This window comes from Hypanus sabinus, chromosome 29 (genome assembly GCF_030144855.1).
Source record: "Hypanus sabinus isolate sHypSab1 chromosome 29, sHypSab1.hap1, whole genome shotgun sequence".
Classification (NCBI taxonomy): Eukaryota; Metazoa; Chordata; class Chondrichthyes; order Myliobatiformes; family Dasyatidae; genus Hypanus; species Hypanus sabinus.
In genome coordinates, this window is record NC_082734.1 from 22,777,637 (window position 1) to 22,804,813 (window position 27,177).

The following is a 27,177-nucleotide window of genomic DNA, read 5'->3' on the forward strand; positions in this document are numbered from 1 at the left end:
ATCAGGGGCTCTTTGTGGGGCTTTGCTGTGGCTTGCTTGGTAGGTGATGGGGGGAGATCTAGATGCTCATGCTTGGGAGGGTGGGGGTCTTTGGGGTTCTGACATTTTTTCCCCTGTCATTCATCCTTTGGGGTTTTCTTCCATTCCGTGGATGTCTGTGGAGAGTAAGAATTTCAGGTTGCATACTGTATACATTCTCTGATATTAAATTGAACCGTTGAATTTTCTTTGAGATAGGGGATCTCCTGTTGGCTAAACAATTGATCCTTCTTTAGAGAGTGACTATCACAAGAAAGAGCCCCAGTGTTAGTCTCTGGAGTTCTTGCTGCCTTGGATTTGAAGCCCCTTCGTTCTAATTTTCTTTCCTTATCAGTTCAAGATGCTGTGTTTCAATCTAGTTGGCTCTGGCCTATCTAGCTAATGTGTGTCAGCTTTCCATTGGTCCTGGTGCAAGGCAGTTGCCATTTTATTGCCCTTCTTGCAAGTAACAACCTGTAACTAATGATCTCTTTGTTCTGAGTCAGGTCAGACCAACCAGTTGCTAGGGTTGGGTAACTCAGGTCAGACACAGACTGTCCTATTCATAAACCTGTATATTCCCTCTTACCAAAGAACATCTTTCATACAGCCTCTTTTGTTTGGAAATTATCTCCAGTTCAGCAGTTTATCAGTAGGGACCATAGACAGCTGCGATTGTCAGATGTGTCCACTTTGATCCAGCCATTCTTGCGCAAAACTTGTTCGCAAGGCAGCCCACCAAATGGAGGCTGCAAAGCAGTTTCACAAAATGGCCACCCGCATGTGGCAAGGACAAAGGCGCTCGACGTGCCTACTTCCGCTTCCCCTGGCTTATTCTAGTTAGGTGTTTTCTTCCATGTTGTAATTCCTTCATGGCCATAGCAAAGAAGAGGGATTGGAAGCTCGGCGTCTTTGTGGTTATTTCAGAAGGAAGAGCAGGAATTTGGAGGGATTAGGAGACAGGACGAAATGGAATGAATATGAGCAAGTGAGAGAGGACAGTGTTGATCAGCGAGTGCTGGTTCTGGAAGAGGTGGTGTGAGTAATTGAGACACACCAGTGTCAGTTGGTGAAAGATTTATGTCTTAGCTTTGGAGCAACCAACAGGATGGTGGGCCCTCAGCAGGTCAGGCAGTATCTATAGAGGATGATATTTTGGGCTGAGACCCTTCATCTGGACAAACCTCTTAGATGAGGAATTCATCAGTCCAGATGAAGGTCCTTGACCTGAAACATCCCTCCACAGATGCTGCCTGACCCCCCAGTGTTTTCTGTGGCCTCGTCTTAGCTTTGTTTCAAGGAATTGGAGTAGAATTAGGCCACTTGGCCCATCGTCTGCTCCACCATTCAATCATGGCAGATTTATTTTTCCTTTCAATCCCTTCTCCTGCCTTCGACACTGTTAGTAATCAAGAACCTGCCAACCTTTGCTTTAAATACACCCAGTGACTTGGCCTCCACAACCGTCTGTGGCAATGAATTCCACAGATTCACCACCCTCCAGCTAAATAAGTCCCTCTTATCTCTCTTCTAAAGGGATGAGACCCTTCATCTGGCCCAGTGAGGTCTTCAACATAGAGGTGAGATCAGATGAATGGTCTCGGCCTCCAACATCGAGTGTCCATTCCCTTCCCAGGATTTTGAGTTGCCTCACTGGAGCTTTATTTGAAATGCTAACGCTGAAGAAGAACGACAATCACTCGCTGTTTGAACAGCGTGCTGCTTGATCAGACCTTGTGTGGTCAGTCCAGTGATCTTCAGATCCAAGGGTTCTCCTAGCGAGCGTTGGGCCTGCCTTCTTGTGTTGCCCTAAGTCCCAGCAGAGCAGGGGTTCCTGACTTTTTTATGGCATGCACCCTACCATGAACTGAGGGGTCTGTGGACCCCAGGCTGGGAACACCTGCAGTAGAGGTTAAATCTTGTCTCCAGAACCCACCTCCCTCCTTTTTGTTCTGCCAGTGTTTTCCACAAAAATAGTCTGGGTGAGCTTGGGCTTTTCCCTTTGGTTAGACCATCCTTGGAATATTGCATTCATTATAGGAAGGATGTGGAAGCCTTAGAGAGGGTTCAGAGGAGGTTTACCAGGATGCTGCCTGGATTAGAGAGAGCATGTCTTATTGGAGATCGTGAGAGTAGCAACTCTCCTGACTGTGGTATCGTGCCCCAATACATGAGGGATGCGGAGGCTTTAGAGAGGGGGCAGAAGGGATTTACCAGGATGCTGCCTGGATTCGAGAGCATGTCCTATGAGGATAGGTTGAGCGAGTTAGGACTTTCCTCTTTGGAGCAAAGGCGGATGAGAGATGACTTGTTGGAGGTGTACAAGATGCTAAGAGGCATAGATAGAGTTGGCAGCTAGAGACCTTTTTCCCAGGTGGAAATGGCTAATATAAAAGGGTATAATTTGAAGGTCATTGGAGGAAAGTAGGGGGATGTCAGAGGTTTTTTTTTAACACAGGGAGTGGTTGGTGCATGAAACAAGCTGTGGGATGATGGTAGAGGCAGATGCTTTAGGGATATTTAACAGGCAGATAGTTGAAAGAAAATGTGGCAGGGAAGGGTGAGAATAATCTTAGAGATAAGAGATTAGTACAACATTGTGGGCTGAATGGCCTGTACTGTATTGTTCTATGATATCTGGGCCATCTTGGCCATCTCCCCCCCGCTCCTGCTGAACTGCTGCGTGCTACATCAAAGTTTTCTGGTTACTCTTTCACCAATGCCGAGCCTCTTGCCCAATCAGGTGAGCCAATCAGGTGAGGAGCAGCAGCTGATTGGTGACTTCTGACATCACCAGCTCGAGAGGAGTACCTCCTACATGGATCTGACTCCCCTCCTGAGCCAAAGGCTCTGGTTACCACGGAAACAGCCCAACATGCTAATGAGGCCTCGAGAACCAGCAGGATTGACTGCAGAGTAGGCATCTTTTCACATCTCCTCTGTCAGGTTGCTAGCTTGTACTTGCTTGATGTTCACAGACAATAACCACTCCTATGAAGTATTGTGCAAAAGTCTAGCTAGGACAGTGCTGTAATAATTTTATGTATTGCACTGTACTGCTCCCGCAAAACAAAAATCATGACGTGTGTGAGTGATGATAAACCTGATTCTGATATGGTTCTCTATTGTGGACTGAGAGTGGGAAGGGGGCAGGGAGAGGGGAATCATGGTTGGGAAAAGGGGAAGGGAGCGGGAAGCACCAGAGAGGTATACTGTAATGATCAATAAACCAGTCGTTTGGAATCGAATGACCACGCCTGGCGTCTCAGGGCTGGGTGTGTCTGCACCCCACCACCTGTCCCACACCCCTGCCGCGGCACCCTCGCCATTCCCAACATCCTCTGCTCTCGTCAGATTTACGAACTCGCTCTCCGCTCCACGTTGACAAAAGTACGATACTGTGCAAAAGTCTTAGGCACCCTGGCGACATATTTGTGCAGCATGTGAACCCGAGGGCTGAATGCACCATTCACAAGGTTTGACTAAACCCTATGGCCGCCGCACGGAAGACGGGATGGAGGTTGGAGCAGAGAAACTTGGAGGTGAAGAGGTGTGGATGAGGACATTGTTCTAGAGCAGGCAGTGGAGATAGAGGGGTGGGTTTTAGGAAAGCTTTGATGATGGAGAAAGACCACCCTCGAACTCCACTCATTCACAACCAAATTTAGACGGTGCATAGTGCAAGAGGACTGGTACAACATAGGAATAGGCCATTTGGATGCCATACCAAGGATATCTATCTGCATTAACCCTATAGAGACATGGAGCACTTCAGCACAGATACAGGCCCTTTGGCCTACATTGTCCAAGCTGCACTGCGATTCTGCCTCGTCCCGTCCACATGAACCTGGACTGTACCCCTCCCATTCATGTACTTGTCCAAACTTCTCTTCAGTGCTGAAACTGAATCCACATCCACTACTTGTACTGGCAGCTTGTTCCACGTTCTCACCCCCTTTGAGTGAAGGAGTTTCCCCTCAAGTTCCCTTTAAGTATTTCGGCTTACACCTTTATCCTGTGACCTCCAGTTCTAGTCTCACTCAACATCATTGGGAAAAGCCTGCTTGTAATTATCCATCTATACCCCCTTACAATTTTGTTTAACCTCTATCAAATCTCCCCACATCCTTCACTTCAGGGAATAAAATCCTAACCTATTCAGCCTTTCCCTATAACTCAGGCCCTGGCAACGTTATTGTAAGTTTTCGCTGCACTCTTCCAAGTTTATTTGCATCTTTCCTGTAGGTGGTTACCGGAACTGTACATGATATTCCAAATTAGGCCTCACCAATGTCATATACAACTTCAACATAACATCCCATCTCCTGTATGAAGGCCAGTGTGCCAAAAGCCCTCTTTATGACCCTATTTACCTGTGACGCCACTTCCAAGGAATTATGGATCTGTATTCCCAAATGCAATGCTGAAATCTCCAGAGTTATGTGCCTGGATGATTCAAATGCCCCGTGTAGATAATTGCTGACAGCAACTCTGTTTCCACCGCTCTCTAAGTCAAGTCACCTTTATTGTCATTTCGGCCATTACTGCTGGCACAGTACACAGTAAAAATGAGACAATGTTCCTCCAGGACCCTGGTGTTACATGTCACAGTACGAAAACTAGACTGAACTATGTGAAAAAAAAAACACAGAAAAAAAATGACACTGGACTACAGACCTACCCAGGACTGCATAAAGTGCACAAAAACAGTGCAGGCATTACAATAAATAATAAACAGGACAATAGGGCAGTAAGGTGTCAGTCCAGGCTCTGGGTATTGAGGAGTCTGATAGCTTGGGGGAAGAAACTGTTACATAGTCTGGTCTGGTCTCTATAGCAGTGCATTCTGGGTACTCACTGCTCTGGGTGAAGAAGGTCCTCCTATTATCTCTTCTGAACTTCTTCCCCCTTGCCCTCTATCCCAAGCAGTGGCAATAACAGTGATGTGGACTGAGGCAACTCTTGTCTTTTGGTTGACAGGTGAAGCCGTCTCTTTTGTGGCCAAGGTGGACTCCTCTAGCCTCGTGAAGAAGCCAGCCATCAAGTGGTTTAAGGGCAAGTGGTTGGATCTGAAGAGCAAAGCTGGGATGGTCTACCAGTTCAGGGAGGAATTTGACAGCAAGGGGAAGGTGAGGCTGGGGCCTCTGCGGAGAATCTGGGGTGGGGGGGGGGGTGATGGGGAGCTTCTTCACCCGGAGGATGGTGTGAGTGTGGAACGAGCTACCAGCGGAAATGGTGGATGTGGGTTTGATTGCAATGTTGAAGAGATGTTTGGATATACAAGGGATGGGAGGGTTTTTGAGGGCTCTGATCCAGTTGCAGTAGATGAGATTAAACAGAATAGCAGCAGGTGGTGGCCTAGCTTGCCCAAAGAGCCTGTTTCTGTGCTGTAGTGCTCCATGATTCCATAGCAACATTTGAAAGAGAGTTGCACTGATCCTTGGGATGGATTTAGAGGGATATGGGCCAAACGTTTAAGAAAGTCTGGGACGCTCAACCAGTTCAGCGAGTAATTTGACAAAAAAGCAAACGTGAGTCTGGGGTCTCTGCACAGAATGACCTCGCCTGAGGCCGTGTGCTGATGTGTTGAAGTCGCATCACATGGAGGGGTGCTTTGTCCCTTTGTGTCGGCACCCCTCTCTCCTGACAGGTGTTGGCCTTGCTGTTTGTGGAGGACAGACGAATGAGAACAAATGCTTCTGAGAGATGGAAGTTCTGAGAAGGATTGAGCACATGGGTCTGAAGTACTTTCTCCTTGTGTTGGAGAGGTGGAGGTAGCTGAGGAAACCGGAGCACCCGGAGGAAACCCGTGCAGTTCGCGGGGAGAATATACAAACTCCTTACAGATAGTGCTGGAATTGAACCCAGCTCAATAATTCGCGATTCCAGATTGTTTAGAGTCATTGCCTATAAGAACAAAATAATTGTTACTCCAGATCCGATTCAGCACAAAAACACACAAAAGATAGTAGGCCTCCGTTAGTCTTGATAGACCATGGATTTGCACCTTGGAAAGTTTCCAGGACGTAAGCCTGGGCAAGTTTTTTTTATGGGAGACCGGCAGTTGCCCAAGCTGCAAGTCTCCCCTCTCCACGCCACCGATGTTGCCCAAGGGAAGGGCATTAGGATCTTGGCACCGGTGTTGTTGCAGAGCAATGTGTGGTTAAGTGCCTTGCTCAAGGATACAACATGCAGCCTCAGCCGAGGCTCGAACTAACAGCCTGCAGATCACTAGATGGAAGCCTTAACCACTTGGCCATTCACCAACACAAGCAAAAGATAAACAACTCCACAATATTAATAAAAAAAACAACAATAAATAAATACATAAGATAGCCCATCCAGGTAGATTGATTGTATGTCCATAAAGTGATGCCAGGCCGTACATAAGGTGACTGATGGGAAATACTAAAGTAGCGGTGGAGTTAGTGGGTAGAGGTATTGATCAGCCTTACTGCTTGGGGAAAGTAGATGTTTCTGAGTCTGGTAGTCCTGGTGTGGATTCTGCGTAGACTCCTCCCTGATGGGAGTGGGACAAACCGTCCATGAGCAGGGTGGGCGAGATCCTTCATGATGTTACTGGCCCTCCTCTGGCACCTTTCTCTATATATGTCATTGATGGCGGCTCAGCTGGCGCCGGTGATCACAGGTGCTACAAAGAAAAGGAAAGAAGAAAGGAAGACTAGCTTTATTTATCACATGCACAAGCTAGGCAGTTTGCCTGGGTTGGGTTTTCTCCTTGGAGTGACAGAGGATGGGAGGTGACCTGATAGGAGGGCGTGCAGCCGGGACTAGTACAAGTAACAGCTCCCTCTCCGCAGATCTACACCTACGAGATGAAAATCACGAAAACTGACAAGACATGTGCAGGTAGCTACAGGTGTGAGGTGACCTCAAAAGAACAGTTTGACAGTGTGGCGTTCGACCTGAACGTTGAAGGTAAGAACGTTACCGTGGATGATGCACTCTGGTTCCTTTGGTCCCTGGGTCACCCAGCAGGAAATACCTGGGCAACATCTACGAAAAGTGCCTGACTTGCAGAGTTCCTCTTGCATTTTGTGTGGTTTGTTCCCAGCATCTGCAGAATATCTTGTGTCTCAGTAGGTATTTCCAGGACTCCAGCCCCAGTGGTTATAATTATCTCTTTATCTGACCCAACTGTTGTCTCGACAGCTACTGTACAGATGCTAAAACACACATACATACGTACATGCACAGATTTTCTCTCTCTCTCTCTCATCTAAGAGGTGAATCCAGATGCAGGGTCCCAACCTGATAGGCAGACTGTCCATGTCCTTCCCACAGATACTCCCTGACTCGCTGGGTTCCTCCACCATTTTGTGTGTTGCCTCAAATTCCACCATCTGCTGTCCTTTGTGCCTCCGGGACGAGTTTGTGCCCAGTCAGACCTTCTCCCTGATCGACGAGGAACCCCCATCCCCAATCTCGAAGTTTACAGATAGTTGTTGAAGACGCCCTTCGGCCCCTTTGAAATCATTGCCAGCCCCGAGAGAAACCTTCCCTCTCTTCCTGAAACACTCTTCTCTGTTCCTCGACAGGGTCTGTTTCTGACCCTCCTTTGCACAATTTACACCCTCAAATCTCAAATGACTTTTCAGTCACTTATACGCTGACCTAATCCTGCAGTGTAAATTAAAGCAGCAATTGGATTTGCTTGTTCAATTCACTGTTTTTTTATTTAACCCCTTCATAGAACGTAGAACATTCCAGAGCACTACAGGCCTTTCAGCCCATTGATGTTGGCTGACCCTTCCTCTCTGACATAGTTTCAGTCACTGCAATGTAAAGACTTTATAAAGCTGTTTATCTTTGTAAATACACGGTGGTATTTATGTATTATGCACATTTTATTCCATATCTGTACTTTAACCTCTAACTCTATTTTTATATGATTCTCTATTCTTTATAATTGTTAAATGTTGTTTTTCTTTCTTGTTGTGCCAACACACCACAGCAAATTCCTAACACATGTACATGGTGAGAAAAGTTGATCCTTGATCTTTAATCTCCAGAGTAAGAGCTGTTTCCCTCTTCACTTGGATCTCTGAAGCATTTTGTTAGCAGTGAATCTGTTTCAAGCTCCTTCTCAGACCCATCCATAGCCACTGCCCTCCGCGCTTTCTGCCTAGATTCAATTAATTTCAAATCCACCCTTTATAAGTGCATGCTGCTTGTCCCTGACCTGCTGTTTCTCTGAGCCGTCTCTAATCTCTCCACAGTTGCAGAAGAGGCTGGCACTCTCCTGACAGCGTTCAAGCGGACGTGAGTACCTCTGCGCTGTCTGTGTTTTCCCAGTCCTCAACCTGCGTCTGGTTCGGTAGGTGGCTGCCCTCCCCCTAAAAGGCACAAGTTAGATGACCTTGGCAATTTCGCTGTCTCCTGCCCTTTTCAAAATTGGGTTAGCTTTATTTGTCACACGGGTGACGGGGAGGAGGTACGTCTCTCCCAAAGGAGGTGTGAGGCACACCTTCCCTTCTCTAGCCCGCAGGACATCCTTCACACCTTCTTAGCCCCCTGTTCAGAGTCTTGTGAAGCCATAGAGGTAGGTGGTAGATGGTCGTATGAGCAGCTGGTGCACATCACAAGTCCTGGTTATGTAACCATTGAAGTTGGGCAGACAAACTCTGAAGAGTATCAGAGTTGTAAAGAGTACCCGTCTTGCAAAGACACTGACCAGAAGAAGGCAATGGCAAACCACTTCTGTAAATAAATTTGCCCAGAACAATCATGGCCATGGATAGACCATGATCACTTACGTCATACGACACATGATGATGATGATGATGATGACGTTGAAACATCAGGCATTAGGGGATATGGTGAGCGAGCAGGTAAGTGGACAAGAGGCTGGGTTTAGATCAGCCATGTGATCTCCTGGGCCAGTTTTCGATAGCCTGGATGGGTCGGAGAGGAATTTTCCAGATTTTTTCTCCTCAATTGGCAAATCGATTTTTTTTTCCCCGGGTGATCACATGGGTTTGGGCGGGATGAATAATAAAATAAAATGGGCGGCATGGTGCCCTGTTGGTTGGCACTGTTGCCTTGTGGGATTCGGTGATAACTAGAGTTAAGATTGGATCAGCCATGATCTTGTTGAATGGCGGAGCAGCAGGCTTGAGGGGCCGATTGGCCCACTCCTGCTCCTATCTCTTACGTTCTTATGTAAAACGTACAGAGATGGGCCATTGCGTCAATGACCAACACAGCCCGAGGGTGTGCAGGGAGAGGAGGGGGACAGCCCACAACTGTCGCCTTGCTAGTGCCAACATATCATGCCCACAGTTTACTAACCCTAACCCTGTGTAATGTGGGCGGAAACCCTCGTGGTCGCGGGAGAATGTACAAACTCCTCACAGACAGTGGAGGGAATTGAACCTGGGCCGCTGGTGCCGTAAAACGTTACGATAGCTGCCATGCTACCATGCCGCCCGCGGATACCAGGTGCCCACGTATGAACTAGGAGTGATGCACTTAATGTTTGAAGTTCAAAGTTCGAAGAGCATTTATTATCGGAAGAATGTGTAAGTTATACAGCCTTGAGATTTGTCCGCTTACAGGCAGCCCCAAAGCAAGAACCCATTTAAAAACAAACCAACAAACACCCAATGCACAGAGAGAGAGAGGAAAAAGGCACAGACTGTGCAAACAATAGAAGCAAGCAAACAGCATTCGGAACGGAAGTGAGTCCACAGACACAAAGCCTGCGGCAGGCCCACAGCCTCAACCTCAGTTCATCACACAGCGGAGCCTTATCTCTACCCCTTAACCCGCTAAACCGCCTAATAAAATTGTGGCTGATCAGATTCAAGTCGCGTTCCTAGTCACGCGCGCATGTACGGTGAAGTTTGGGGCCAATGAAACACCTATTTCGCAGCCATGTGGGTACAGACATAAACTACACAATTTAGACATACAAACTGGACATAAATTACACAAGATAGTGATAAAAGGTGTGTATGACAATGCATTAGTGCAAAAGCAGACCTTCAGGGACAAGTCTATGGTAGTGCAAGAGGTGTCTGTGGTGTTCTGTTGCTAAGGCAGGGTTAAAGTTGTGTGCTTCCCCGAGCCGGGTCTTGTGGTACTTCAGGCTTCTGTACTCTCTGTCCGATGGTAGCAGCAAAAAGATGGCATGACCCGGAGGGTGGTGACAGATGCTCCCCTCTTGATGCTCTCAGCGGTGGGGAGGGGTGTGTCTGTGTCAGCCCCTGGTAAACACCTACCCCTGCGCTTAGCCACCTACTGATCTCTGCCTCAAGAACGTTCAAATTCCTTCCGCCGTAGAGAAGCACAGGTCTGAAAGAGGCCCTTCGACCCATTGAATCTGTGCTGACCATCTGCTACTCCTCTGCACCAGTCCTACCATCACCCCATTTTTAAAATTCTCACCTCATTCTCTGTAAGTCGTTAAACTCTGTGAATATTCATGAGTGTGTTAGGGTGTTTGACTAGCAACCTGAAGGTCGTGGGTTGGAACCCAGCTGGGGCAGTGTGTGTGTCCTTGAGCAAGGCACTTAACCACACAATGCTCCAGTCTACCCAGCTGCAATAAAATGCTAGGGGGTCAACCTTGCGATAGACTGGCGTCCTATCCAGTGGGGGGGGCGGGGGGAAAGTCTCGTACTCTCAGTCGCTTCACGCCACGGAAACCCACATAAGCACCGGCCCGATGAGCCACAAAGGCTCGGGACAGGACTTTGATCTGAGTATGTCTGAAGCTGAGATCAGGAGATCTTTGGAGGCAGAGGGAATGCGCTCAGGTGGGCCTCTAGATTAAGGCCCAGGAGTGTAGCATTCAGTGGGGCTGAATGGCCTGCCTCTGGCTCTGTGTTTTTCATTGCTTCAAGGTAAGAAAGGATTAAGATGGAGAACTTTCGAGGGAAGGCAGAGCTGGTGAGGTGACCAAGGAAGACAGGTGGCATCTGTGGAGGTAAATGAGGTCGGCGTTTCAAGCCAAGACACTTCTTCAGGACTGAAACGACCACTGTCCCTTTCCCTCCATAGATGCTGCACAGATTTAATTTGGAGATTGAGGAGATTTGGTATGTCACTGAAGATTCTAGAAAATCTCTACGGATGTATCGTGGAGACTGGTTGCATTGCCATCTGGCTTTGCTGGGGTGGGGGCACTGCACAGGATCGGGAAAGCTGCAGAGGACTCTAGATTCTGCCAGCTCCATCATGGGCACTAGTCTCCATAGACCTGAGGACATTTTCAAAAGGCAATGCCTTAAGAAGGCAACATCCATCACTGAGGACCCTCTTCTCATTGCTACCAGCAGTGGAGAGGTACAGGAGTCTCACATTTTAGGAACAGTTTCTTCCCCTCAACCATCAGTTTTCCCAACGGTTCGTGAACCCGTGAACATTAATGCACTTCCTGTACTACTTATGTATTTTGTTTATATTTCTTATTGTAACTTGTAGCAATTGTTCTATACATTGCGGAGCAGACTTGATGGGCCGAATGACCTACTTCTGCTCCTATATCTGATGGTCCTATTACCTATACTGCTGTTGCAAAACAGCAAATTCCATGACACATGCCAGTGCTAGTCGACCTGATTCTGATTCTGCCTGACCCGCTGAGTTCCGCCCGCGTTTTTGTGCGCATTGCTCCAGATTTCCAGATTCCGTTGTGTCAGGGACGATGTCTGAAACGTTGCTCCTTTCCCTTGCAGGGGGGAGGCCGGAGAGGATGCAGGCGAGCTGGATTTCAGTGGACTGCTGAAGAAAAGGTGGGTGGTAGGTAGGCACAAACACAGGCGCTTTCTCCAAGTGGTAAGGCTGATCAGCACCTCCACCCACTGACCCGCCACAGCCCCCATTCAGGGTGAATGTGACCATATTATGAATACTTTCCCCTTGGGGTTCTTTTACTGATTGCTGGTGCTGTAAAGCGTGACGTTACCGTGTGCTTAGACATTGTGGGCCGAGGGGCTCGGCTCTATGCTGTGATCTAACTCTTGTATGCACTTCGATGCTGAGCCAGATAAAGAGATATTGGCCCAGGCGACCCAACTCTGGGGCAAGAGGGGTTTAAGGAGAAACAGCTGGTAACTGGACATTCTCTCTTAAAATGACTGGAAAAAGGACAGTCTATGTTTTGGGTTGACGTCCTTCAACTCAACTGACTGAAAAATGAATTTCCTTCCACATGACCCACTAAGGACATCATCTTGTTTTTCGTTGATCCAAATTCCAGTGCCTGCAGCCTTTTGTGATGAGAGAGAGAAGGAGGGAAGGGATGGGGGAGAGAGAGAGAGATAGAGCGAAGGAAGAAAAGAGGGAAGGAGAGAGAGAGGGCTAGAGAGGGACTGATTTACCTCACCAGCTTTTGTCACTTTTAAACCAGAGAGGTCAAAACTGAGGCTCCTCCAACAGAAGAAGTCGATGTTTGGGAAATCCTGAAGAACGCCAAGCCGTGTGACTTTGAGAAAATCGCCTTCCAGTACGGTATCACTGACCTGCGGGGCATGTTGAAGAGACTGAAGAAGAAGAAGAAGCCGGTGAAGAAGAGTGACGGTGAGTGAACCTTCACCCCTGGAGGCTGCATCATTTGGTGGCAGAGTGGGGCTGTATTGCTCGGGGCAGAGGAGGGTGACATCGTTTGAGGGCAGGGGGTGCTGCATTCCTTGGGAGCGAACACAGTTGCATGTGTACACTCTGTACGTACATGTGTGCACACTCACTCACTCACACACACACTCTCACACTCTCCCTCTCCCCCCCTCCCTCTCCCCCCCTCTCCTGGAAGGGAACTAAGATCTAGAGGGCACAGGGTTAAAGTGAGAGGGGAAAGATTTAACAAAAATATGAGGGGCAAGTCTTCACTCAGAGGGTGCTGAATATATGGAATGAGCTGCCAGAGGAATCGGTTTTGGGGGAGGTACAACAACATTTAAAAGATATTTGCATAACTAATTAAGTAGAAAAGGTTTTGGAGGAATATAGGCCAAACACTGGTAAATGGGCCAGCATGGACAAGTTGGGCTGAAGGGCTTGTTTTCTGTGTTGTATTGCTCTGTAACTCTGAGTGCATGATACTGGATGAACTAATGCCCTTCCCTTGGCAACATCAGTGGCATGGAGAGGGGAGATTTGCAGCTTGGGCAACTGCCGGTCCCCCACAAAAAAAAACCTGGCCCAGGCCTGCGCCCTGGAAGCTTTCCAAGGTGCAAATCCATGATCTATCGAGACTGATGGAGGCCTATACACACTACACTGGATGAAACAAAATATCATCTCTGCACCTTCTTTAACGCTTCCACCTCATTTCTATAATGAGGCGACCAGAACTGAATGCAATACTCCAAGTGTGGTCTAACCGGGTTTTACGGAGCTGCAGGATGGGAGGGGGGGGCCATGGTAGCATAGCAGTTAGCACGATGCTATCACGACTTGGGGCGTTTCAGAGTTTAGTTCCATTCTGGCGCCATACGCGTGGAGTTTGTATGTTCTCCGTGAGTGATCTCTAGGTCCTCTGGTTTCCTTCCACAGTCCAAAGGCACACCAGTTAGCAGATGAATCAGTCGTTGTATACTGTCCTGTTATCAGGCTAGTGTTAAATAGCTGGGCAGAGCAGTTCATTGGGTTAGAAGAGCCAATTCTGCGTTGTTTCTCTAAATTACCTCGCTGCTCTTGAACCCAATCCCCCTACTAATGGAGGCCAAAGCACCATACACCTTCTTAACAACCAGGTTGCTTGGCAACAAGGGATCTATGGATGTGGACTCCGCAACGTTCCTCCGTTCCTATTAATCCTGCCATTAACCTTGTACTTCGCCTTTCTGTGCCCAGTTTACGGACGGATTATCTGTTAAGTTATTTAATTTCTGTTGTTTCTTTTCTTTTCGTTGACGCTGTCCAGCTTTTGCCAAGAGGTTGGACAGTGCGTACCAGGTAGACAAAGGCAGCAAGATCCGAATGATGGTGGAGATGGCAGGGCCCAACTTAGAGGTGAAGTGGTTGAAGAACGGAAAGGAAATCCGGCCAAGTGGCAGGTACGTTGGCATGGCTACGCTCTTGAGATGGTTATCTGATGCAATAGCCCAGATCCTCGTCAGTGCCCTGTTAAAATTCTAACTCTGTTAGACTTTCGTGTTGGGATTTCATGGTAGGTGGGAACTACTCTGCTCCGACGGTGGTGAGAGTGTGGAATGAGCTGCGAGAGGAAGTGGTGGATGTGGGTTTGATTTCAACATTTAACAGTAATTTGGATAAATAAATGGATGAAAGGGGTGCGAAACACTATGGTCCAGGTGCAAGTCAATGGGACTAGACAGAATAACAGTTTGGCATGAACTAGATGGGCCAAAGGATCTGTTTTTATGCTCAATCACTCTATAATGGGAAACCCTATGTCAGCATTTGCCTGTCACTGCATTGGCAGACCTCTACCACCAGGTGGTGAAATAATGCCCTTCTTAAGGTCCAACACATTGTTTCAACAGGCAAAATCCAAGAGGAGCTCAGCAGGTCAGGCAGCACCTGTGGTGGGAAACGGATAGTCAACGTTTCTGGCTATGACCCTTCATCTAGAAACGTTTTGACTGTCCATTTCCTTCCGTAGATGCTGTCTGTTGAGCTGAGTTCCTCCAGTGGTAAGTTTGTTAATCCAGATTCCAGTGTCTACAGCTTCTTGAATCCTTACTTGTACCTACTTTTGATTTTTGCTTGAGATTCTGAAGTTTTGACCTGATTATTAAGATTCAGCAGGAATGGTTCTACCTTCATTGTGAAGGCAGTCATGGCAGTCACAAATTCCAGTTTCAGAATCCAATCTGTAACCCAACTCCCTCCTGCATGTGGGGTACAAGATACTGCAGATTACTGCAAGAACCTACAAAGGACTGTGAGGACTGCTGAGATAGTCGGGGGGGGGTGGGGGTCATCTGTTTTCCACCCATCTTGGATAATTACCAAGAGCGCTGTGTTAGCCTTCTCAAGGATCCCTCTCATCCGCCCAGCAAACTCTTAGATCTCTTACCATCAGGCAGGAGGTACGATAGCATTAGGATAAGGACTGTTAGGATGGGAAACAGCTTCTTCTCCCAGACTCTGTGTTAGCAGGTTCGGAGATGGCCCAAGTGCGAAGTGAGAGACACTGAAGCAGGTTGATTGTTCACAAACTTTAATGTGAATGGTGTTAAAGGAAAACAAACAATAAACGCTAGTTGAAACAGGGCTGTTGACTAAAACTCTCAAATGGTAAACGAAACCTCCACTGTGGCTGGAAAGAAAATCTAAACATTAAATGAATACTGTCGAAAGTCCAATTTCTCAAGGAGGGCTGAAAGCAAACAGGCAGCGAAGCATTGCTGTGCTCTGTCCAAGTCTCGAAAAGCACTACGACGACAAGTATGGAGTTAAACACTATCACGATTAAATAATAATTAGCTGACACGTGCAAATTCACAAGCACAATTGTCTTATCTACTGCGCTGCGGAATCCGTGGTTGTGACACCACGAGACTACTGAACTCCTTACTCCCACCCAGGTCTCACCATGAGTGCAGATCAGTGGGACTAGGTGAGAGTAAGCATTCGGCATGGACTAGAAGGGCCGAGGTGGCCTGTTTCCGTGCTGTAATTGTTATATGTTATATGGTTAATTTGCTGTCTTTTTGCACTATATACATATAATTCACTGATTTTATTAGGATATATATAAATAGTCCTGTGCAAAAGTCTTAGGCATATATATATAACTAGGGTGCCCAAGACCTTTGCACTGAACTGTATTTGTCCTCGTGGAGTGGAGACCAAGTTTGTAAATTTGAGGGAATTAAATGTTGGGAATGGCGAGGCTGGAGCACAATGGGAGGGGTGTGGGACAGGTGGCAGAGAAGGAGTGCCAGGGGTGGGGGGCACGGGTGCAGACACACCCAGCCCCGAGACACCAGGTGAGGTCATCTGATTCCAAGCAATTAGTTCGCTGACCATTACCGAATGTCTCTCTGGTGCTTCCCGCTCCCTCCCCTCTCCCTTCCCCCATTCCCAACCATGATTCCCCTCTCCCTGCCCCATTTCCACTCTCAGTCCACAACAGAGACTCATATCAGAATCAGGTTTGTCATCACTCACATATGCGATGAATTTTTTTCTTTTTGTGGCAGCAGTACAGTGCAAAACGTAAAGTTACTACAGTACTGTGCAAAAGTCTTAGGGCGCTCTAGCTATAGACAGTGTACTGTATGTGCCTAAGAAATTTGCTCAGTACTGTATACAGATTATAGATATTTTAACATTTTATTTTTATATATTTATATGTATTTTTATTAATTTTCATTATAATTTAAAGTCATAGAGATCTAAAACTCTAAATTTATCATAATGTTAATGTACTGCTGCCAAAAACCAACAAATTTCATGACCTACAACATGTCTCTAATTCTGATTCTTCATGCATTTTCTCACCTGCTCTCTTCCCGCCATCGCCAGGTTCATCTTTGAGATTATTGGGCTGAAGAGAGTTCTGACCATCAAGAACTGCACCCTGGCTGACGACGCAGAATACGAGTGCATCATCGGAGACGACAAGTGTACTGCTGACCTTTTTGTAAGGGGTTAGTGCGCCTCCTCGTAACCTTCAGTAGCCAGGGAAGGGGAGGGGTGGGATGGCTTTGGGAGCGGTGGGCAGGTAGAACTGTCACCTTTACATTGCATCAGTTCTTCACATAATGATCAGAGCCTGAGAACGCGAGCAGTCTTCCAGACGTAGAACTCTACAGCGCAGGGACAGGCTGATCAGCCCGTAGAGCTGAGCTGAACTAATTAAACCAGAATCTGTGGAAATCATTGTCACAGACGGCTGCGGAGGCTCAGTCTTTGGGGAAGGTTAAAGTGGAGGTTGATGGCTTCTTGATTAGTAAAGATGTCAAAAGTTACGGGGAGAAGGCAGAAGAAGGGGGTTGAGAGGGGTAATAAATCAGCCATGATGGAATGGCAGAGCAAACTCGATGGGCCAAATGGCCTAATTCTGCTTCCACGTCTTATGGTCATATGACACGGCACATAATGATGATGTCATATGACATGGCACATATTGATGATGATGATGGTGGATTGTGTAGAAGACTGATTGTGGAGTAGGTTTATATTGACCAGTACAACATGGTGGGCCGTGTACTGTGTGGTACTGTTCTATGTTCTGTGTTCCATCAATCCTGCCAGCACATTCCAGATACCTGTGTTTAAAAAAAAAAAAAAAAATTGCCCTGCTCATCTTTAGACTTACCCCCCTCATTTTAAATGAGTGCCCTGCAGTAGGGCTTGGACTGACAGGTTTTGGGGAAGCACTTCGTAATTGATTGAGTTGGGAGTTGGGAAGACAGTAAGTGGATGTAGGTTGTAGTGTTGCAGTTACACAGAAAGTGCAGATGGACAGAAAGGGGTCAGTGTCATGATGAAGCAAGCTGGGAGATCAAGAGATGGTCCTTTAGCCTATAAAAGATCCATTCAAGAGTCTTCCAAGAGCGGGTAGAAGTTGTCCTTGAGTCTGGTGGTACATATTCTCAAGCTTTTATGTCTTCTTCCCAATAGCAGGGGAGAGGAGAGAGGATGGCCGGTGAGGGACAGGAGTAGGTTGGCTGCTTCCCCAAGCCAGCGGAGGGAAGGTTGGGTTTCGTGATGGAGATTGGTCCCTTCAGGTTGTTAGAAGATGGCTAGACCTGTAAACCAATTTAGGAGAATATTGTCAGTAGTGGTAGAACTGAGATCTAAGAATAGAATGATTATAATTAAAAGGAGGAATGAAGGACATTACAGCCCAGTACAGACCATTCAGCCCATGATGGTGTGCAGACTTTTTAACCTATTCTAACATCTATCTAACTCTTCTCTCCCACATAGCCCTCCATTGTTCTATTGTCCTATCCAGGAGTCTCTTAAATGTCCCTCATGTATCTGCCTCTACCACCACCGCGCTGGCAGCACTTTCCAGGCGCCTATAAAATCTCCATGTAAAAAAAAATCTACTGATGTTCCCCCTCCTGCCCTTATACTTCCCTTCAGTCACCTTAAAATAACGCCCCCTTGTATAGCTATTTCCGCCCCGGGGAAAAGGTCTCTGGATATCCACTTGATCTGTGCCTCTTGTCATCTTGCACACTTCTGTGAATTCACCTCTCAAGAAAAAGCCCAAGCTCACTCGAACTATCCTGATTGGGTATGCTCTTTAATCCAGGCAGGATCCTTGTAAATCTCCTCTGCACTCTCTCTAGATTTTCCACATCCTTCCTACAATGAGGTGACCAGAACCGAACACGATATTCCAGTTTTCTAGAGCTGCGACATTACCTTGCAGTTCTTCAGCCCAGTCCCTTGACTAATGAAGGCCAGCACACTGCTGTGCTTCTTACTGGAATGCTTGACTGGGATGAGACTTCAGAGAAAGATTTGGCTTTGGTTGACCAGGTCTATTCAATAAGTCACTGTCAGTCGACCTCATGACGAATGGATCTGCTGAGAGCAGATCGAAACAAGTGGCCACGCTCTGTCTCCTTTGTGGGAAGCTGAGGAACAGACAGTCAGACCAGTCATGATGTGGGTAGTGAGTGTGTCAGTAAGGGAAAGTGCACACAATTGAGCCGGTGTACCCCGGATTGTGACACGGCAGGAATAAATGGTGAAAGAAAAAAACTGAGGACTCCTTCTGAGAATGCACACAAGCTTTGGAATGAGGCAAAAGTCACGATCAAATGGGTGTTATAGAGAGGTGTGCAAAGTGACAAGGTCTGGAAATTAGCTATTGGAAGAGATGGGCAAAATGGGAAAAGGAAACGGGGTGGCCATAAGACATAGGTGCAGAATTAGGCCATTCGGCCTATTGAGTCTGCCCTGCCGCTCCACCATGGCTGATTTATTATCCCTTTCAACCCCACTCTCCTGCCTTTTCCCATAACTTTTGACACCCTTACTAATCAAGAGCCTATCAACCTCCGCATTAAATATACCCAGTGACTTGGCCTCTACGGATGCCCGTGCAATGAATTCCACAGATTCGCCACCCCCTGGGTAAAGAAATTCCCCCTCACCTCTGTTGTAAAGGGGCATCCTTTTATTCTGAGGCTGTGCCCTCTGGTCCTAGAATCGCAGATTGTTGATTAAAAATGGGATGGAGGCAGTGGATCTCAGCTGAGGAAGTCAGGAAGAAGATGTAATGCTTAAGGAATTGAGGATTGTGGAGAGTGAATTGAACGGTCGGCCATGGCAGGCAACACACAGCAGGTCAAGCAGCATCTATGGAGGGGTATAAATAGTTGCTGTTTCAGGTCGAGACCCTTCAGAGACAGGAAAGAAATGGGGCGGAAGCCAGAATATGAAATTGGGGGGAGGAGGAGAAGTACAAGCTGGTGGGTGATAGGTGAGACCAGGTTTTGGGGGGGGGTTGAAGGTGGATGGGTGGGGGAAGGGGATGAAGTCAGAAACTGGGATGTGATAGGTGGAAGAGGTAAAGGTCTGAAGAAGAACAAATTTGATTGGAGGGGAGAGTAGACCAAGAAAGAAAAGGAAGGAAGGGCACCAGTGGGAGGACGAGGGCAGCTGAGGAGAAGGGAGGGGGTGAGAGGGGAACAAGATTGGCGAATAAAAAAAAGAGAGAAGGAAGGAGGGGGGAGAGTTTACTGGAAGTTTGAGATGTTGGTGTTCGTGCCAGCAGGTTGGAGGCTAGTCAGACAGAATATGAGAAGTTGCTCCTCCACCTTGACATTGGCCTCAGATAGTGAGGATCCTTAGGGTGCTGCCTCTTGAAGATGTTTAAAAGAAACGTTAAGTGCCTTTCCCTTGCTGCTTTGCTTGGTTCTTTGGTTCCCGGAGACAGAAGCTGAGGCCCCAGAGCCCTCTGTAAACATTGTTTCTCTCTCAGAACCTCCTGTCACCATCATCGTACCTCTGGATGACCAGCACGTGTACGTGGATGACCGGGTTGAGTTTGACTGCGAGGTGTCAGAAGAGGGAGCCGTGGTTGTCTGGTAAGAGAGCTTTCTCTCTCTCTCTGCTTGCTGTCCTGGGACGGTGGGTTGGTGGGAGGGGGGCGCAGGGGTCATGGTGTCAGGGTTTGCAGCATCATCTGTGACTGCACACAAGAGGGACCAGGACTGCACGGAGAAAGTCATGGGCAATTGAGTAGAGATGTTGATATTGGTTTACTATGGACACGTACCGAGATACGTACCGAGATACCGAGAAAAGCTTGACTTGTATACTGTTCATACAGATAAGGTGATTAGCACAGCGCATTGAGCCGTGACAAGGTAAAACAATAGCAATGCAGAATAAATTAACAGCTACAGAGAAAGTGCAGAGCAGGTGAATGATAAAGAGCAGGCTCAAAACAACATAGGTTGTGAGTCGAGCCAAGTTTATTGTAGTAGGGGACTGTGACTTGTTTTAGTGGGGTAGAAACTGTCCCTGAGGCTGGTGTGTGTCCCGTCAGGCATCCTATTTTCTGCCTAGTGAGAGGGGAGAGAAGAGAAAGTGTCTGGAGTGGGAAGGGACTTTGACCCTGCTGACTATTAACTGAGGCAACAAGAAGTGTAGACCGGTTTTGTGTCATAATGAAGGGAAAGTTTCCATCTGAGTTGGAGGAACAGTAACCACAGAGACACAAATTTAGTGCAGAGAAACTAAATGATAGTATTGATTTTTAATTATAACATTACATAATCCTGTATCAGTTTAACTCAATCTGATTACTTATACAGGCACAGTCAAGATGCAAACATCATTCACCAAAATCCTGCTTTAAGACACAATCGTAAAAAAGGCACCATTCCTTACCATAATGCAGGCCTGATCCGGTCTTGGAGTCAAAGCCCTACAAAATATATTATGACCGATCCATAATTACAGACAGGACGATCCATAAGAACTGTTTGGATATATACTACATCATAAAGAAGCAAGAGCAAATTAGTTGATAGATAAAGCCATTTCAAACACACACAACATACAGGAATCAATAAAATGGTGAATTAAAAGTGAAAGACTATGGAACATGATACATACTGTATAATTAGGGTGCCTAAGACTTTTGTATAGTACTATATTTGTCAGTGTGGAGTGGATAGTGAGTTTGTAAATCTAGCGGGAGCAAAGAATCAGATTAGATTCAACTTTATTGTCATTGTGCCAAGCACAGATACAAAGCCAATGAAATGCAGTTAGCATCTAACCAGAAATGCAAAGAATAGTGTTATTTACAAAATAACTGTGAATAAAAAGTAGGTGCTACAGCACACAAATATGAAGGTACTGAGACAGTCCAATATGGGTGAAATACTGCTTAGTGCTGTGATGTGAGGTTCAGCAGGGTCACAGCCTCAGGGAAGAAGCTCTTCCTGTGCCTGCTGGTGCGGGAGCGGAGGCTCCTGTGGTGCCTACCGGATGGGAGGAGAGTTAAAAAGTCCATGGGTTAGGGTGAGATGCATCCTTGCTAATGCTTTTCGCCCTGCCCGTGTTGGGAATGGTGAGAGTGGAGCGCCACAGAAGGACAGGTGGCAGAGAAGGGGTACCCAGGGAGGGTGGGGGTGGTGCACGTGCAGACACATCAAGCCCTGAGATACTAAGCAAGGTCATTTGATTCCAAACAACTGGTTTATTGATCATTACAGAATGTCTCTCTAGTGCTTTGCTCTCCCGTCCCCTTTTCCCAACCATGATTCCCCTCTCCCTGCCCCCTTCCCACTCTCAGTCCACAATAGAGACCCAAATCAGAATTAGGTTTATCATCACTCGCTTAGGTCATGAAATTTGTTTATTTTTCTGTGGTAGCATTACAGTGCAGTACATACGAGGCGGTGATTGATAAGTGTGTGGCCCAAGGTAGAAGGAGTCAATTTTAGAAAGCCTAGCACATTTATTTTTCAACATAGTCCCCTCCTACATTTACACACTTAGCCCAGCGGTCGTGGAGCATACGGATCTTGGACCTCCAGAAAGTGTCCACAGATGTGTGATTGATAAGTTCGTGGCCCAAGGTAGAAAGAGAGAGTTATTAACTTCAAACTTTGTGCTTAATCACTCAAAGAGTTGATCTACGTGTGCATGTAATGAGAGCTGTATAACTCATCTCCTTCTACCTTAGGCCATGAACTTATCAATCACCCATCTGTGGACACTTTCTTGAGGTCCAAGATCCGCATGCTCCACGACCGCTGGACTAAGTGTGTAAATGTAGGAGGGGACTATGTTGAAAAATTAATGCGCTAGGTTTTCTAAAATTGACTCCTTCTACTTTAGGCCATGAACATATCTACCACCCCTCGTACAATTAGTCCAGTACTATGCAGAAGTCCTAGGCACCCTGTCTATATATGTGCCCAAGTGTACAGTACTGTATACAGTCCATGTGTGCAAAGATACAATGAAAAGCTTACTTACAGCAGCATCACAGGCACAAAGTGTTAGATAAGCAGCATTCACAAGGAAAGAACATACATTACACCAAAATTATTAATGACTAAGTTATTATTATGCTGTGCTGTAATGTTCTATGGCTCTATCCACTTAGTGGTCACCTCATGAAATACACTTGTACACCTGCTCAGTAATGCAGACATCTAATCAGCCAATCAAAAGCATGCAGAAATGGTCAAGAGGTTCAGTTGTCGCTGAGACCAAACGTCAGGACAGGGAAGAAATGTGATCTAATTGACTTTGACCTTGGAATCATTATTGGAGTTTATTGACGTACAGTGAAGAATAGGCCCTTCCGGCCCTTTGAGCTGTGCCCCCAGCAATCCCCCTACTTAATCCCGGCCGAATCACGGGACAGTTTACAATGACCAAGTTACCAACCAACCGGTACGTCTTTGGACTGTGGGAGGAAACCGGAGCTTCTGGAGGAAACCCAGGCGGTCACGGGGAGAACCAACAAACTCCTTACAGGCAGCGCAGGAATTGAACCCGGATCACTGGTACTGTAAAGCGTTGTTAGTCAGGGTGGTTTCAGTATCTCAGGAACTGCTGACCCCCTGTGATTTGTATGCCCTGCAGCCTGTCGAATTTGCAGAGAATGGCGTGGAAAACAAACAAAACCCGGTGGGTGAGAATGCCTTGTTTAATGAGCAAGGTCAGAGGAGAATGGCCAGATGGGTTCAAGCTGGGCAGGAAGGTGACAGTAACTCAATGACCATGCGTTACAATGGCAGTGTGCAGAAGAGCATCTCTGAACACTCACCATTTTGAACCTTGAAGTGGATGAGCTACAGCAGCAAAAGCCCACACTGAGTTTCACTCCAGTACCTCATAAAGTGGCCACAGAGTGTAGTTTTGTGGTTATGAAACTTTTTCACTGGATCGCGGTACATGTGACACTAATAAACCAATTTGGAACCAGGTTACACCGGGACAAGTGCGACATATTGGTCAAAGGGAGCGGGAAGCAGCTTGGGAGCTCCCAGTCGAGGATGTGGTGAAAAAGGGGTGCATAGCCTATCCAAAGCCCTTAACTCTCCTCTTTCCTTGCTTTTTGTAGGTCGAAGGACGGAGTTGATGTGACTCGAGACGATGCCACGAAATATCGCATGAAGAAGGATGGGAAAAAGCACTTCCTGATCATCAACGAGGCCACCAAAGAGCATTGTGGCCGCTACAAGATCAAGACCAATGGGGGCGAATCTGAGGCTGATCTGATTGTGGAAGGTATGGGATAATGAAACATTGGACAGCCAGGGGTCTGGACCACAGGAGGGGAGAGTCGTTCACCTCATTTACTTGGTTCATTCCCGCTGGTTCCTTCATTCAACAAATCATAGATCACACACTCAAAAACACTTTTCTGTTCAGGCTGGTGAATTGGGGATTTATAGAAGGTTCAAAATTACGAGGACATTTTGGGAAGGTGGTTTCTATTGGTACCACAAATTATTAATAAGAAACATTGATCAGACTGTGCTTAGAGTATTGTCAGCAGTTTTGGCCCCTCGTCTAAGGAAGAGGAGATGTATGGAGAGGGATTCTGTCAATGGAGAGGGTTCAGAGGAGGTTCATGAGAATGAGTGTGTTTGTATATGAGAAGTGTTTAATTGCTCTGGGTCTGTTCTCAATGGAGTTTAGAAGAATGGAGGGGGGGATCTCATTGAAACCTATCAAGTACTGAAAGGCCTAGATAGAGTGGACATGGAGAGGATGTGTCCATTAGCGGGAGAACCTAGGACCAGAGGGCACAGCCTCAGAATAGACGTATGTCCCTTTAGAACAGAGAGGAGGAGGAATTTCTTTATCCAGAGGATGGTGAGACTGTGGAATTGATTGCCACAGGTGACTGTGGAGGCCAAGTCATTGGAAGTGATTAAAGCGGAGGTTGGTAGGTCCTTGATTAGTAAGGGTGTCAAAGGTTATGGGGAGAAGGCAGGAGAATGGGGTTGAGAGGGATAGTAACTCAGCCATGGTGGTAAGGGGGAACAGACTCGAGGGGCCAAACTATCTAATTCTACTCCTTTCTCAGAGCACGCAGACCAGTGCTAATATGGCCCTATCCATAACTCTACTGCATATGGTCTACATATAAATAACCCGAGAGCCTTGATTAGATCCCAGCTTGTAACATATTCTCAGGTACTTGTTTGTCGTATTAACCACCTGAAATCCTCCTGTAACTCACTCCCAAGCACTCGGTGGTAGTTTAAATCATTGCAACCATGTGGACAGATCCTGGGCTGTAACTAACTTCCAAGCCCTTGTTATTAATATCAACCATCTGAACCCCTTGGTTAGACTGCAAGAGTGTAACTCACTCCCAAACATTTGTTCTCAGTATTAACCCTTTAGTATTAACCATCCGAACCCTGGATCAGATTCTCGCCTGTAACTCATTCCCGTGGATTGATTCAAGCTTGTAATTCCCTCCCAGGTATCATTTTATATTATCTTGAGGTAAAGTGTGGAACGAATCCTTCCGCCCCCGCCACTCAGCAACCCTAGCCTCAATCACAGGACAATTTACAATGAATAATTAACCTACTAACTGCAACGTCTTTTGACTGTGGGAGGAAACCAGAGTGCTCCCACAATTAACCCACATGTTCACCCAGAGGACGTACAGACACTCTTTGCAGAGGACGACGGAATCGAACTCTGAACTTTGACACCCCGAGCTGTAATAGTGTTGTGCTAACCGCCACGCTACCATGGCATATGTTTAAGCACGACCAAAACCTAACTCTAATTTAGATTGTGGACTATCTGTGTCCGAGGATCTGATCTTCTGAATATAACGAACTCCCGATGAGTACTCCGATTAGATATGGCGAAGATATTTCCCATGCTCGGGGAGTCCAGGACAAGAGGGCACGACTTCAGGATTGAAGGACGTCCATTTAGAACAGAGATGCGGAGAAATTACTTTAGTCAGAGGGTGGTAAATCTGTAGAATTTGTTGCCACGAATGGCTGTGGAGGCTAAGTCATTGGGTGCATTTAAGGCAGAGGTAAATAGGTTCTTGATTAGCCGGGGCATCAAAGGGTTTGGGGGAGAAGGCAGGGGAGTGGGGATGAGTGGAAGAATTGGATCAGCCCATGATTGAATGGGAGCAGATTCGATGGGCCGAATGACCTACTTCTGCTCCTAGATCTTATGGTCTTATGTAACTCCCTTGATAATAACTTGCTTCCACCAAGTCAGACCACAGCAGTGAGAAAAGGCATAATCTCATCTGTGGGCTGACTGAGTGGGTCTGGTGGCCAGGGCAACGGGTGGCTGCCGCTGCTTCACATCTCCAGAGATCACGGTTCGATCCTGGTCTTGGGTGCTGTCCCTGTGGAGCTTGCACGCTCTTCCTGTGTGGATTTCTTCCCACATCCCAAAGGCGTGCAGGTTTGTGGGTTAATTGGTATGTAGATTCTGGGCAGAATAAAATGGAATGAGTGTAGAATGAATGTCAATGAGTGATAGTCTGGACTCAATGGGCTTTCTTTTTACAATATTTTCTTTCAGAAGAAAAAAAAGATTTACAGAGTGCAACACATAGATACATCTCAACATAACTTGTGTACATTCATATATTGTAATAAAATTGATCAAAATGTTATAGCATAACACATAAAGGTATACCACTCTGTAATCAAAAATTTAAAGATAGGTCATACATCATAAAAGAATTTTTTTTATATATAAAAAAAGTCAACCCCCTACCAACTACCAAAGAAAAAAGCTGATGGATGACAATGGATAATTAGAAAAAAAAACATATTCACTTAAGAAGAGAAGATAAAAATATACATAAAAGTCTGTGCACTGTTAAACTTTATAAATTGGAAAAGTAATTTAGGAAAGGTCCCCAAATATCATAAAAAGATTGTTTCGAATTTAAGACTGAGCAGCGGATCTTTTCTAAATTTAAATACGACATAATATCACGTAGCCATTGAAGATATGTAGGAGGGGTAGACCCCTTCCATTTAAGCAAGATTGCTCTTCTTGCTAAAAGAGAGGTAAAAACTAAAACCTGTAGGTTAGGAGTACTTAAAGCTATATCTTCATTTGCAATAATACCAAACAAGGCAATAAGGGGATTTGGGTCAAATTGGACCCTAAAAAGTTGAGAGAAGGTATGAAATACTTCCCGCCAAAACTTTTCAATTTTAGGGCAAAACCAAAACCCATGAATTAAAGAGGCATCAGCAGAGTTGCATTTATTACAAAGTGGAGAAACATTCGGGTAAAAACTGGAGAGCTTCTGTTTAAAAATGTAAGCTCTATGAACCACTTTAAATTGTAGAAGAGAATGATGAGCACAGAAAGATGATTTATTAACCCGTTTAAGAACTTTATTCCATCTATCATCAGAGTTCTGACAATTTAGGTCATCCTCCCAAGCTTATTTTATTTTATCTAAAAAGTCTAGAATCAATCAACAAGTTGTAGATACCGGTAATAGAACCATTAACAAAAGGTTTGAAATATAAAAGATTGTCCAGTAAGTTTTTATCAGGACCTATAGGAAAAGTAGCTAATTGGAAATGTAGAAAATCTCTAATTTGAAGGTATCTGTAAAAATGTGATTTTGGGAGTGCAAATTTATTTGACAATTGGTCAAAAGAAGCAAGAGGTCCTGAGAAAAACAGATCCCAAAAACACTTAATACCTAGTTCATCCCAATCTTTAAAGACTTTATCAGTCATGGAAGGGATAAAA

General features: G+C 46.2%; 1 protein-coding gene across 1 annotated transcript in view; it reads left to right on the plus strand.

Annotated features, from left to right (window-relative positions):
• The window catches only part of LOC132383130 (myosin-binding protein C, fast-type-like), a 104,518-nt gene that overhangs the window by 27,590 nt on the left and 49,751 nt on the right, over nucleotides 1–27,177 (plus strand). The window contains exons 6-14 of the mRNA XM_059953954.1: nucleotides 4,999–5,147; nucleotides 6,840–6,957; nucleotides 8,259–8,301; nucleotides 11,721–11,777; nucleotides 12,395–12,564; nucleotides 13,910–14,042; nucleotides 16,483–16,607; nucleotides 19,907–20,012; nucleotides 23,519–23,685. Coding sequence (XP_059809937.1) covers nucleotides 4,999–5,147; nucleotides 6,840–6,957; nucleotides 8,259–8,301; nucleotides 11,721–11,777; nucleotides 12,395–12,564; nucleotides 13,910–14,042; nucleotides 16,483–16,607; nucleotides 19,907–20,012; nucleotides 23,519–23,685 — 1,068 coding nt within the window. The remainder of the gene's footprint in view (nucleotides 1–4,998; nucleotides 5,148–6,839; nucleotides 6,958–8,258; nucleotides 8,302–11,720; nucleotides 11,778–12,394; nucleotides 12,565–13,909; nucleotides 14,043–16,482; nucleotides 16,608–19,906; nucleotides 20,013–23,518; nucleotides 23,686–27,177) is intronic.